This window comes from Salvelinus fontinalis, chromosome 13 (assembly GCF_029448725.1).
Source record: "Salvelinus fontinalis isolate EN_2023a chromosome 13, ASM2944872v1, whole genome shotgun sequence".
In the NCBI taxonomy this organism is placed as follows: Eukaryota; Metazoa; Chordata; class Actinopteri; order Salmoniformes; family Salmonidae; genus Salvelinus; species Salvelinus fontinalis.
The window spans coordinates 32,365,336-32,380,124 of NC_074677.1; the positions used below are offsets into that span (position 1 = coordinate 32,365,336).

At 43.1% G+C, this 14,789-nt stretch overlaps 1 protein-coding gene across 5 annotated transcripts in view; it reads left to right on the forward strand.

Moving 5' to 3' along the window:
- Nucleotides 1–14,789, forward strand: part of LOC129868440 (cell adhesion molecule 1-like) — a 542,438-nt gene that overhangs the window by 386,511 nt on the left and 141,138 nt on the right. For all 5 annotated transcript variants that reach the window (XM_055942416.1, XM_055942417.1, XM_055942418.1 and 2 more), the window contains exon 3: nucleotides 6,054–6,200. In XM_055942416.1, coding sequence (XP_055798391.1) covers nucleotides 6,054–6,200 — 147 coding nt within the window. The remainder of the gene's footprint in view (nucleotides 1–6,053; nucleotides 6,201–14,789) is intronic.

Consider the following 14,789-nt stretch of genomic DNA (forward strand, 5'->3'; position numbering starts at 1 on the left):
GACCCAGAGTTACATCTAATGCAGAGGATAAGTTCATTAGAGTTACCAGCCTCAGAAATCGGCAATTAACTGCAACTCAGATTGCACCTGACAGAGTTCAAGTAACAGACTCATCTCAACATCAACTGTTTAGAAGAGACTGCGTGAATCAGGCCTTCATTGTCGAATTGCTGCAAAGAAACAACTACTAATGGACACCAATCCGAGGAAGAGACTTGCTTGGGCCAAGAAACACAATCAATGGACAATAGACCGGTTGAAATCTGTCCTTTGGTCTGATGAGTCCAAATTTGAGATTTTTGGTTCCAACTGCCGTGTCTTTGTGAGATGCAGAGTAGGTGAGCGGATGATCTCTGCATGTCAATGTGTGGTTCCCACCGTGAAGCATGGAGGTGTGATGGTGCTTTGCTGGTGACACTGTCTGTGATTTAGAATTCAAGGCAAACTTAACCAGCATGGCTACCACAGCATTCTGCAGCTATAAGCCATCCCATCTTATTTGCACTTAGTGGGACTATCATTGGTTTTGCAACAGGACAATTACCCAATACGCCTTCAGGCTGTGTAAGGGCTATTTGACCAAGAAGGAGAGTGATGGAGTGCTGCATCAGATGACCTGGCCTCCACAATCACCCAACCTCAACCCAATTGAGATGGTTTGGGATGAGTTGGACCGCAGAGTGAAGGAAAAGCAGCCAAGTGCTCAGCATATGTGGGAAGTCCTTCAAAACTGTTGGAAAAGCATTCCTCATGAAGCTTGTTGAGAGAATGCCAAGAGTGTGCAAAGCTGTCATCAAGGCAAAGGGTGGCTACTTTGAAGAATCTAAAATATGTAACACTTTTTAGGTTACTACATGATTCCATATGTGTTATTTCATAGTTTTGATGTCTTCACTGTTATTCTACAATCTAGAAAATAGTTTTAAAAAATTAAGAAAAACTCTTGAATGATTAGGTGTGTCCAAACTTTTGACTGGTACTGTATGTTGAGCTGTAGCTCAGTCCCAGCTGTAGGCGAGGCTATGTGATTTATCCAACTCTCTCTGCTGCATTTGTTCTTTGTTGTGCCAAACATGTATGTTAGTAGATCCACACAAGGATAGTTAGAGGAGTTGCCAAGGCACATGCAGATTGAGACTATTTCATATTTTGAGAATGATTGATCAAAAAATCTGGGCGCTTAAGGCATGTTACATGGTTTTCTGAGTTGTAGTTTTTGAATGCAGTTTCTGACATGAGATATTTAGTATTATCATAACCATTTGTGTTGCAGTGTCATCACTTTTCATTTGGTAACCACCTGCTGATATTCTCATAATTTGACTTACTCGTTTAATTTGATCTAATTACATTTCCTAAATAAGGAACCATAGTAAGAGCCATTGCTACTATGATTTTATCAATATTATACCAGATTAGGCTAATGTAGCTGTTGGCAGTGACTCGATAAAATTGACATTTTCTGGATGACATCTGTACACGTTTGATGTTGTCGTTAATGAGCGTGTTCTCTCGTTTGTATTCCCCCCTTACAACTCGTGTTTTAGTGTTTGTTTACCAGTGAAAGAACAATTAACTCCTCTGGAATTTGTGGGACGCTAACGTCCCACTTGGCCAAAAGCCAGGAAAAAAAGTAGCGCGCCAAATTCAAATATATTACCATAAAAATCAATCTTTATTGAAATCAAACATGAAAAACACCAAATTATAGCTACAGATGTTGAGAATATAGCCAACATGTCTGATTTCAAAAAGGATTTACGGCGAAAGCACACCAAACGATTATGTTAGGTCAGTACATAGCCACAGAAAAACACAGCCATTTTCCCAGCCAAAGATGGGAGTCACAAAAAGCAGAAATAGAGACAACATTAATCACTAACCTTTGATGATCTTCATCAGATGACACTCATAGGACATCATGTTACACAATACATGTATGTTTTGTTCGATAATGTGCATATTTATATCCAAAAATCTCAGTTTACATTGGCGCCATGTTCAGAAATGCCTCCAAAATATCCAGAGAAATTGCAGAGAGCCACATCAAATAACAGAAATACTCATCATAAACTTTGATGAAAGATACATGTTTTACATAGAATTAAAGATACACTTGTTCTTAATGCAACCGCTGTGTCAGATTTCAAAAAAACTTTACGGAAAAAGCAAACCATGCAATAATCTGAGACGGCGCTCAGATATAAACAACATTTCTCCGCCATCTTGGAGTCAACAGAAATACGAAATTACATCATAAATATTCCCTTACCTTTGATGATCTTCATCAGAATGCACTCCCAGGAATCCTAGTTCCACAATAAATCGTTGTTTTGTTCGATAATGTCCGTTATTTATGTCCAAGTAGCTACTTCTGTTAGCACATATAGTACACATATCCAAACGCTCGCGCAGATCCAGGCGAAAACTTCAAAAAGTTATATTACAGGTCGAATAAACTTGTCAAACTAAGTAGAGAATCAATCTTTAAGATGTTGTTATCATAAATATTAAATAACGTTCCAACCGGAGAATTTCTTTGTGTCTATAGAAGTAATGGAACTTAAGTCGATATCATGTGGAATGCGCGTGACCAGGAACTGGCACTCTGCCAGACCACTGACTAAAACAGCTCCCATCCGGCCCCACATCACAGTAGAAGCTTCATTCAACATTCTACAGACTGTTGACATCTAGTGGAAGGCGTAGGAAGTGCAAACAGATCCATATCCCACTGGAATTTCAATAGGCGATGAGTTGAAAATCGACCAGCCTCAGAATTCTCACTTCCTGTTTGGATTTTTTCTCAGGTTTTTGCCTGCCATATGAGTTATGTTATACTCACAGACATCATTCGAACAGTTTTAGAAACTTCAGAGTGTTTTATATCCAATAGTAATAATAATATGCATGTATTAGCATCTGGGACAGAGTAGGAGGCAGTTCACTATGGGCATGCAATTCATCCAAAATGAAAATGCTGCCCCCTATCCTAGAGAAGTTAACCAAATGAACACCACCCAGGTTTTAAACTCCTAGCCCAACATAGTAGGAGACAAAATTTAGCAGCATCGCCACGGCGATACCCACTATACTAGATACCCACTGTACTAGTTTAGCATATTAGCATATCATATGAGCCTAACATGTTAACATATCATTCGAGCCTAGTATATTAGCATATTGGCCTAGTATGTTAGCATAGCATATATCCAATAACGGCCCTCCTTATTGAAAAGTAGGCTGAATTCACTTCTTACAAGTGGGGAGTGTGGTTTGTTCTCATATGGTTCATTTGATTTCAGGGCTGTTTGGGGTATCGTTTGGCAGGCTTCTTTTAAATCCTGTTTGTTGAGCTGTCTGTCTTTATCTGTCGACATTTGAGGAGGCGATTGCGTTCTCCCCCCTCCTCTTTAAATAACAGGGCTGTTTAGAGGTGCATGACAACTGAGGCATGGAAATTTGCAGGTTTCCCCACCGCGCAAGTCACAGTTCATTCATGCTCCTCCTATTAACTCATCGGCTAGAGAACAATACATATACAGTTGAAGTCGGAAGTTTAGCCAAATACATTTAAACTGTTTTTCACAATTCCTGAAATTTAATACTAGTAAAAATTCCCTGTCTTAGGTCGGTTAGGATCACTACTTTATTTTAAGGATGTGAAATGTCAGAATAATAGTAGAGGATTATTTATTTAAGCTTTTATTTCTTTCATCACATTCCCAGTGTGTTAACGTTTACATACACTCAATTAGTAGTTAGTAGCATTGCCTTTAAATTGTTTAACTTGAGTCAAACGTTTCAGGTAGCCTTCCACAAGCTTCCCAAAATACGTTGGGTGAATTTTGGCCCATTCCTCCTGACAGACCTGGTGTAACTGAGTCAGGTTTGTAGGCCTCCTTGCTCGCACATGCTTTTTCAGTTCTGCCCACACATTTTCTATAGGATTGAGGGCTTTGTGATGGCCACTCCTGTACCTTGACTTTGTTGTCCTTAAGCCATTTTACCACAACTTTGGAAGTACTCTTGGGGTCGTTGTCCATTTGGAAGACCCATTTTCGACCAAGCTTTAACTTCCTGACTGATGTCTTGAGATGTTGCTTCAATGTATCCACATAATTCCCTGCCTCATGATGCCATCTATTTTGTGAAGTACACCAGTCCCTCCTGCAGCAAAGCACCCCCACAACATGATGCTGCCACCCCCGTGCTTTACGGTTGGGATGGTGTTCTTTGGCTTGCAAGCCTCCCCCCTTTTTCCTCCAAACATAACGATGGTCATTATGGCCAAACAGTTCTAATTTTGTTTTATCAGACCAGAGGACATTTCTCCAAAAGGTACGATCTTTGTCCCCATGTGCAGTTGCCCCATCGTAGTCTGGCTTTTTTATGGCAGTTTTGGAGCAGAGGCTTCTTCCTTGCTGTGCGCCCTTTCAGGTTATGTCGATATAGGACTCATTTTACTGTGGATATAGATACTTTTGTACCCGTTTCCTCCGTCATCTTCACAAGGCCCTTTGCTGTTGTTCTGGGATTGATTTGCACTTTTCGCACCTAAGTACGATCATCTCTATGAGACAGAACGCGTCTCCTTCCTGAGCGGTATGACGGCTGCTTGGTCCCATGGTGTTTATTCCTGCGTACTATTGTTTGTACAGATGAACGTGGTAACTTCAGGCGTTTGGAAATTGCTCCCAATTTTTTTCCTGAGGTCTTGGCTGAATTCTTTAGATTTTCCCATGATGTCAAGCAAACAGTCACTGAATTTGAAGGTAAGCCTTGAAATACATCCACAGGTACACCTCCAATTTACTCAAATGATATCAATTAGCCTATTAGAAGCTTCTAAAGCCATGACATAATTTTCTGGAATTTTCCAAGCTGTTTAAAGGCACAGTCATCTTAGTGTATGTAAACTTCTGACCCACTGGAATTGTGATACAGTGAATTATAAGTGAAATAATCTGTCTGTAAACAATTGTTGGAAAAATTACTTGTGTCATGCACAAAGTAGATGTCCTAACCAACTTGCCAAAATTAGTTTGTTAATTAACAAGAAATTTGTGGAGTGGTTGAAAAACTAGTTTTAATCACTCCAACCTAAGTGTTTGTAAACCTCCGACTTCAACTGTATAATATATATATATATATATATATATTTTTTTTTTTTTTATTTAAGCTACGCATCAAGGAGGCAAGACATTAATCTTGGAGAAGTAGAAAATCAAAAATCTCTTTCCTGACTTTAATGAAGTAGCTAAAATCCGTTTATGAAGTCTTCCATTGCCCTGTGATAGGGTCTGCCGTCACCCACAAGGTCAGGCATCAGGAGCAACCTTTACCAGCTTGCTCATAAAGCACACATTCACACACACAGTCCTGTACAGCTAACCTTGTGGGGACACACAATTCAGTCCCATTCAAAATCCTATTTTCCCTAACCCTTAAAACTAACCTGTACTCTTACCCTAACCCTAAAACCTAACCTTAACCCTAACCTTGGTTCCTAACCTTAACCCTAAAATTAACCCTAGCTCCTAACCCTAAACTTAATTCTAACCCTAACACTAATTCTAACCATAACCCTAAAACCCTCTACAAATAGCATTTGACCTTGTGGGGCCCAACAAAATTTCCCCAGTTGGTAAATAAAAATCTCCCAGCTCTTCCTTGAAGTTGTTCTCAACTAGCCTACCTGGTTAAATAAAGGTGAAATAAATAAAAAATAATTAAAAGTTGTTATGGACTGAAGGGCTTATTTTGAATTATACCTTGGGATACATATCATGTTGGCATTGATCTCTTACAAGTATTGCCAAATGGTAGTACCACCTGAATTCATTCTATACTTGAGATCACATGTCTGCAAACCAAATTGTGCTCGCTTAGATATGATATTTTCATACCATTTCAGCACAGTTCCTGCAAATGTGGTGGATGTGTATCCAGGCTGAGTACAGCTTGGCTCGGTTCAGCTCAGTGGTGTGAAAAACTATACTGCATACAGCCTGGTAGTTGTAATGACTACTGTGTCTGTCTGTGCCTTCCAGTCCAGAGTCAGAACCTGGTGACAGACAATGTGGAGGTGGTGGAGGGTGACGTGGCCGTCATCAGCTGCAGGGTGAAGAACAACGACGACTCTGTCATCCAGCTCCTCAACCCCAACAGACAGACCATCTACTTCAGAGACGTCCGACGTGAGTACCACACACACACACACACAGGCTGCCATACACACTGACACAAACTTATACATACACACACACCTTAAAAATAGATTGGCCTACTAGTTCTACACGGAGGGACATACACATACTGTCACATCAACTCTACAATTATATTTTGGTCCACTTCAGAGACTTACAGATGTTATTAGTACTTTCCACTGGTTGGAAAAGACTAAATGCGCACACACACACACACACACACACACACACACACACACACACACACACACACACACACACACACACACACACACACAAACATAAAGTATAGCCCTAATGGTCGCACACATTTGCAGTAAGTCCTCAAGTCCTCCTTCTGTCTCAGAGATGAGGCGTGAGCACGCACACACATACACACACACACACACAGAGAAGCAGCCACATCAGAAGGGCTCCCATCTGTCTTTGATGGATACAACGTTCTGTCCCTCCCTCCCATCCTACCACCACAAACTCTTCCTCACTCACCCACACTCTTTCACACACATATACACAGCCACACAGCCAGGTCCTCCGGATCCCCCTGGCATATATAAATCGTGTCTCGTGTTTTTCTGTTTCGCTGGGGCACCAAATACCAAGCCCACAGCTGGCTGTCAAGGGCATCTCATCTTCCGACGGGGCGCCTTGATCTCTTGTGATCTTTTCCCGAGAACATTCGGGCATTTCACTGCAGCTGCACTTCTTAATTATAGCTTGGCTCTTCTACCAGCCTCCCTGAATATCATATTGGCCGCTCCAACTGAAATCCATATTGGGGAAAAAAAGAGGGAGATAGAGGAGAAAGCTTTGACATTGACATCCTAGTTGCGGAAAAGCTCAGCGGTAGCATGTTTCTCCATCGCATCTGAAATTAATGTGACCCCACTTCAAGGGAGCGGTTGGAGCCGGGTGTGGAAGAGGGTTCCTCCCCAGCGTGGCCCTCTGCACACAAAGTGAGCACACACACATATTTTCATACACACACACACACACACACATATACTGTAGGCACACTCAGCGAGTTAAGAGGCGCACACACACACTTTTGCATTGGCACTCAAAGTGAAGAGGCAGACACTTGAAACCTGTGTAGTGGGTGGACGCCAGTGTTTTTGAAGACCAGAGACCACTTGTGTAAGGAGTCCGCTGGGCCCCGGACGGTACCTGTCTGAAAGTAGCCTCTGCATTACCAAAGGACACCTTTACCTTACCTTTACCACCACCAGCTCCCAATCTCTTAATGAGGACATCACCTCCATATCCTCTGTGTTTTCAAAGCACTGACCTCGTCATTAACAGGTCCACAGCTGCCAAGCCAAAAAGGTCACCCTCTAATCTCTCCGCCGCTCTCCTTATCATTAAAAGGTGTCTCTCTCTGGCAACGTTTAAAAGTGAGATGGCCTAAACAGCATGGAGCCAGCTAAAGGGCAAGAAGAAGGTTGGGCGCCACAAATCCCTTTTCTGTGTGTGTGTGTGTGTGTGTGTGTGTGTGTGTATCGTGTGTGCATGTGTGTGGTGGGAGTCTGTGTGAAGAGCCAAATTACCCTCACCTACCTACCCTTTCCCTCTCTCACTCCTTAATAAAACTTTGATGGGCTCCTCTCAAAAAGTAGCCAGGCCCGCTAATCAGAATTGATTGCCGCCACTTAAGAAGAAGCCAGAAGCTCGTCTCAAAGAAGCTGGAGCCAGCCCTCCTCAATGAATCCAGGGAGAAACAACACAAATGAGATATGAAGAGAGAGGGAGAAAGATGGAAGAAAAGAATAACCCATTGCAGCCATAAAAGTTTTGTTTATCTCACCTTTATTTTTTCGCTCTGCTCTGAATTGCAGTTTATTTCCCCCCCCTTTTGTGTTTCAAGTCAGCTTCATTTCAATGCAGAGATTGCCAGGACTCAATGGATATGGCCGTGTGTGTTTGTGCAGTCTTCTGTGCCCCATCACCCATTTCCTCGATGGTGCCGAATGGACCTTTGGCTATTTGCGATAACAGGAAAATAAGCAATGTATATTCAACACCACTTTAGGCGACTGTCCACCCCTCAAATGGAGTTGAGTGGAGAAAAAATAATCCATTGTCCACATTGATCTGACTCAGGCAAATTAATAAGAAATCTTGAAAATAAAGTTTTATCTGTTTTATTATTTTAAACATAAGTAAGATCACTTTATTTGTGAGATGACTTGGGGCCTTCTGGTACGATGTTATTAACAAAATAGGTGAATTGAGGCATGTTTTTTGTAGTACTATAGCTTGCAATGTGAATCTGTGAATAAGATTTAAAGAAATACTTTATTTTCATAGAAAGGCTGTTTGTTTGGTTGTATAGAGGCTGTATGAAGGAGATGGACTTTGGTTTTCCCAATCTAATTCAAGACCATCATGGAAATGTCTGGTGGAAACGTCTGGTGTTCAACCTTCCCAAGTTCTCTCACGTCACCCCGCTCCTCCGCTCTCTCCACTGGCTTCCAGTTGAAGCTCGCATCCGCTACAAGACCATGGTGCTTGCCTACGGAGCTGTGAGGGGAACGGCACCTCAGTACCTTCAGGCTCTGATCAGGCCCTACACCCAAACAAGGGCACTGCGTTCATCCACCTCTGGCCTGCTCGCCTCCCTACCACTGAGGAAGTACAGTTCCCGCTCAGCCCAGTCAAAACTGTTCGCTGCTCTGGCACCCCAATGGTGGAACAAACTCCCTCACGACGCCAGGACAGCGGAGTCAATCACCACCTTCCGGAGACACCTGAAACCCCACCTCTTTAAGGAATAGGATAAAGCAATCCTTCTGACCCCCCCCCCCCCCCCCCCCCCCTTAAAAGATTTAGATGCACTATTGTAAAGTGGCTGTTCCACTGGATGTCATAAGGTGAATGCACCAATTTGTAAGTCGCTCTGGATAAGAGCGTCTGCTAAATGACTTAAATGTACAAATGTAAATGAAATGAAACGTATACATCCCGGAAATTAAATGGATGAAGTACAAATATTTATCAAATTCTCTGCCTTGTGTGGCCGTTAAAACAAATATATTAGCTCGTTTTGAAACCCCTATAGCTACTGTATTCAAGTATAAATCAGCAGGAATAGGGTACTGCTGTGTTTTGAGACGTGCATGGCGCTCCTCCCTTCGTTTTCTTCTTTGTGGCTGTTTTTGTCCCTGTTCCTAGCCACTGTGAATCTTATTCCCACGTTTTGTTTAAGTGTTTGTTGACTCAGAGGTCTCTCCATAGTCACTGCATTTTCTTGCCCAATTTTGTCTTTCCTTGTGTTTGTACCTTCCAAAAAAGACATAACCTGCATAGGAGGTTTGTGGCACCTTAATTGGGAGGACAGGCACGTGGCAATGGCTGAAGTGGAATCAGTGGAATGGTATCAAATACATCAAACAATGTGTTTGATGCCATTCCATTTGCTCCATTCCAGCCACTATTATGAGCCAAACTCCCCTCAGGAGCCTCCACTGATTACCTGAGAAACCCTCTGCCAAGCTAAAGGAATGAAAGAACAAAACAACATCAAAAGACATATTCAGTTTGTTTTCTTGAGTGGAATTGCTTTCTACTACTAGTGCCTTTGTTTTCCCGGAACTCACCCCATTGGACGTCACTGCTGCGTGGTCAATCCCGGGCTCCCCCACAGTGAGCTGGATGCTGTGAGAGGGCGCCGTTGTTGTGTCGTCATGGGGGACAACCTCCTGGGACATGGCGGGCCGGTGTTGAGTCCTCACATGGCCACGCTTGTGTCCAGGACCAGCACCACTGCGGTTTAGAAAGGCCATGTTCCTTGTTGGACACAGATCTGATGTTGTCAAGCCCTAATGCTGTTTTTCACCTCAAAAATGGATCAGTATCTAGTTTCTCACCACCTCCAATTATGTCTGTTTTTTTTCCCCAAAACCACATTTGTGTTGTTGATATACACTATATATACAAAAGTATGTGGACACCCCTTCAAATTAGTGTATTCGGCTATTTCAGCCACACTTGTTGCTAACAGGTGTATAAAATCGAGCATACAGCCATGCAATCTCCATAGACAAACACTGGCATTAGAATGGCCTAACTGAACAGCTCTGTGACTTTCAACGTGGAACCGTCATAGGATATCACCTTTCCATCAAGTCAGTTTGTCAAAGTTCTGCCCTGCTAAAGCTGCCCCGGTCAACTGTAAGTGATGTTATTGTGAAGTGAAACGTCTAGGAGCAACAACGGCTCAGCCGCGAGGTGGTAGGCCACACAAGCTCACAGAACGGGACTGGCGAGTGTTGAAATGCATAGCGCCCTAAAAAATCATCTGCCCTCGGTTGCAACACTCACTATCGAGTTCCAAACTGCCTCTGGATGCAATATCAGCACAATAACTGTTCGGCGGAAACTTCATGAAATGGGTTTCCATGGCCGAGCAGCCACACACAAGCCTAACATCACCATACACAATGCCAAGCGTCGGCTGGAGTGGTGTAAAGCTCGCCGCCATTTGATTCTGGAGCAGTGGAAATGCATACTCTGGAGTGATGTATCACCATCTGGCAGTCCGGCGGACAAATCTGGGTTTGGCGGATGCCAGAAGAACGCTACCTGCCGAATGCATAGTGCCAACTGTAAAGTTTGGTGGAGGAGGAATAATGGTCTGGGGCTGTTTTTCATGGTTCAGGATAGGCCCCTTAGTGCCAGTGAAGGGAAATCTTAACGCTACAGCATATAATGACATTTTAGACGATTCTGTGGTTCCAACTTTGTGGCAACAGTTTGGGGAAGGCACTTTCCTGTTTCAGCATGACAATGCCCCGTGTAAAAAGCGAGGTCCATACAGAAATGGTTTGTCGAGATCGGTGTGGAAGAACTTGACTGGCCTGCACAGAGCCCTGACCTCAACCCCATTGAACGCCTTTGGGGTGAATTGTTAATGCCGACTGCGAGCCAGGCCTAATCCCACAAAATCAGTGCCCAACCTCACTAATGCTCTTGTGGCTGAATGGAAGCAAGTCCTCGCAGCAATGTTGCAACATCTGGTGGAAAGCCTTCCCCAGAAGAGTGGAGGCTGTTATAGCAGCAAAAGGGGGAACTCCATATTAATGCCCATGATTTTGGAATGAGATGTTTGACGAGCAGGTGTCCACATACTTTTGGTCATGTAGTGGAGATATACACTTTATTTATTTATTTTTATTTTACCGTTATTTTACCAGGTAAGTTGACTGAGAACACGTTCTCATTTGCAGCAACGACCTGGGGAATTGTTACAGGGGAGAGGAGGGGGATGAATGAGCCAATTGTAAACTGGGGATTATTAGGTGACCATGATGGTTTGAGGGCCAGATTGGGAATTTAGCCAGGACACCGGGGTTAACACCCCTACTCTTACGATAAGTGCCATGGGATCTTTAATGACCTCAGAGAGTCAGGACACCCGTTTAACGTCCCATCCGAAAGACGGCACCCTACACAGGGCAGTGTCCCCAATCACTGCCCTGGGGCATTGGGATATTTTTTAGACCAGAGGAAAGAGTGCCTCCTATTGGCCCTCCAACACCACTTCCAGCAGCATCTGGTCTCCCATCCAGGGACTGACCAGGACCAACCCTGCTTAGCTTCAGAAGCAAGCCAGCAGTGGTATGCAGGGTGATATACTTACAGTATATTAACACAACAACAAGATATAGCATGTTAAAGGAGGCATTGTATGCAAGGTATGCATTGAACATACAGTATACCACAATGGACTGGAGGCCATTTTTCAAATACCCACAGTACACCAGACTTTAGTGCCATTATGAACATTATCGATGTTGACATAATGCTTTAATCATTACTATTGGTGTCCACCTAGCGCCGAGTCGCACAACAGATTACCAGCAGTTTAGCCCGTGATGCCTCGCTTTGGAGTGTTTTAATCCCAGCACATTCTTCAAATCAATACATTTAATTTAATCATTAGTGTCAGGCTGCCCCTCGCACTGACAGGCCTAACCCTGCTTTCAAGTCAGCCACTTTAATTAGTCACACATTATTTGTGTGTAACGTTAGCCTCTGTTGTGTTCATCCACTGCTAACAGAGGAGCCAAGCATAATGACTACTGGCACCAAAGTTAGCAGTTAGCGTTGAAAAGTAGCATAGGTAAGTAACTTAATAATTAAAGTACTTGAGTCAAGAAGTTGGGGCACCAGAATAGCTTTGCAAAATGGAGTTGAATGATGAGGAGTTATGTTTTGATTTGACTTAAATCTTGGGCCCACATGCTAAAAATAGAGCTCTCCTTTGAACATTTGTCACTTACTCATTTGTCACTTACTCTGAATTCACACACTTGTTAGCTATTCTGTTCGTTGTTCTCTTCTGATATTCCAAGACCACCACCCTGGCAGCAGGACGAATGACATTAGCGATGAGTTGGCACGGCAACATGTTTAACCCCCGCTCCTTTTGTGCCATGTGGCTTGTCCTTGTGGGAGTAAGAGGAGGCGAGTGGAATCGAGATGGGGTCTTCTGATGAGGGGGCACGTGGCTACTCCGAGGTGCTGGGAGGGGGGGGGGTCGGTCGGGAAGGTCGAGAGGATTAACTCAAGGAAAAAGGGTGGATGGCAGCGGAGATGGAGCCACGCTCTGTATTTCTTTGCTTCTCCACTCCCTCCACAGCAGCAGAACCAGAGAGAAGGCTGACAGCCTTTATTTCTTCCTCTTTTCCCCCCTCACTCGCTCTCTGGCTTTCTCTCTTTTTGCATAAAAGCGAAAGAGCAGCTGGAACCCAGAACAATCAGCTTCACCTCCCCATCACTATCACAATCCTGGCTTTCATGTGCCCGCCGCCGCAAACTGTAATAATCCCAGATGATTTCTTAATTTAGTTATTTGTTTCCGTCTATGTAGTTATGTATTAATGCTACCTCTTTTTTCTTGTTGCTTTTGCTCCTTTGAACTGGGCTGCTGCGGGTAAGAAAAAATGTGGTGTGGGGAGAAAAAGAAGACAGAGAGAGCAGTAAATGGCCGCTGTCAATCTGTCAGAGGTGGTGGGGGGGAGGCTTTCATCTGAACCAGACATTGGGATTCTCCATTGCGTTTGCCAGGCAAAACAACTCCCTAATGGATTGCTCATTATTCTGCGTGTGTGTGTCACCACATACTCCTGTTTTAATTAGAAACAAAAAAACAAAGTTTTAAGTGAGAAAAGAAAGGAAATTCACATGAACCCCACAATGCCTACTTCACCCATGCTCTACCAAGGTTTTCCAGCACACAGCTTTGACTTACAGTAGCTATATTGGGCTATTGTACTTCAAGAAATATGTAGGGAGGTTCCTTAGGATTCAAATATTCTCAAAGATCAGATGAATTTCAACAAAGAAAGGAAATTATGATAAATGGAGGGGACTGTTTTGGGGTGCATTAAACAAAGCTCACCTGGCATCAATATGAGTTTTTCCCAGCTGTATTCAGAACAGTTTAAAGTCACAAACTATGAATGTGCTCCAAAGTGTTAAAGCATACACATGACCTCAGAATGTTAACCATACCAGTATTCTTTAGTTCTGCGCATGTTACCAAGAATACTTAAGATTCACCTGAGGACATTCGTCGTGTTCTTTAAGTCTGCTAAACTCAAGAGAACATTTTAAGGTATGTGCAATACTCCCAGGTAGAGCACCCAGCTCACTTTTCCAAAGCAAATGAAAAATATACTCTGAACTCAGGGGTCAACAGACAGTAAGCAAACTGTTCTTTACTCTGACATCAAGCCTTCCACCTTTCCTGTTGGAAAAAGGTCAGGAAAACAACATACCACATGTGTTTTTTCCCCAATATGTGACTGATGGGCTCGATTCGGTCCTATGTAATAACATTTAAAATGGTGTTTTTTACATTGGAAAAAAGTAGCGACTCAGAGCTAGAAAATTATACAGTTTGGAAAGTGTTCAGACCCCTTGACTTTTTCCACATTTTGTTAAGTTACAGCCTTATTCTAAAATTGATTAAATAGCTTTTTCCCCTCATCAATCTACACACAATACCCCATAATGACAAAGCAAAATCTGTTTTTGAGAAATTTGTGCAAATTTGGAAAATATACAAAAATGTTATCACATTTATATAAGTATTCTTACTCAGTACATTGTTGAAGCACCTTTGACAGCGATTACAGCCTATAGTCGTCTGGGTATGACGCTGGCACACCTGTACTGGTCCTGTGTAGCTCAGTTGGTAGAGCATGGCGCTTGCAACACCAGGGTTGTGGGTTGGATTTCAAAGGGGGACCAGTATGAGAAAAAGTATGAAAATGTATGCACTCACCAATGTAAGTCGCTCTGATTTAGAGTGTCTGCTAAATCACTAAAATGTTTATATATTTGGGGAGTTTCTCCAATTTCGTCCAGCTTCTCCCATTCTCCCAAGTCAGGTTGGTTAGGGAGCGTTGCTACACAGCTATTTTCAGATCTCTCCAGATATGTTAGATCGGGTTCAAGTCCGGGCACTGGCTGGGCCACTCAAGGACATTGAGACTTGACCCGAAGCCACTCCTGCGTTGTCTTGTCTGTGTGCTTAGGGTCGTTGTCCTGTTGAAAGGTGAACCTTCGCCCCCA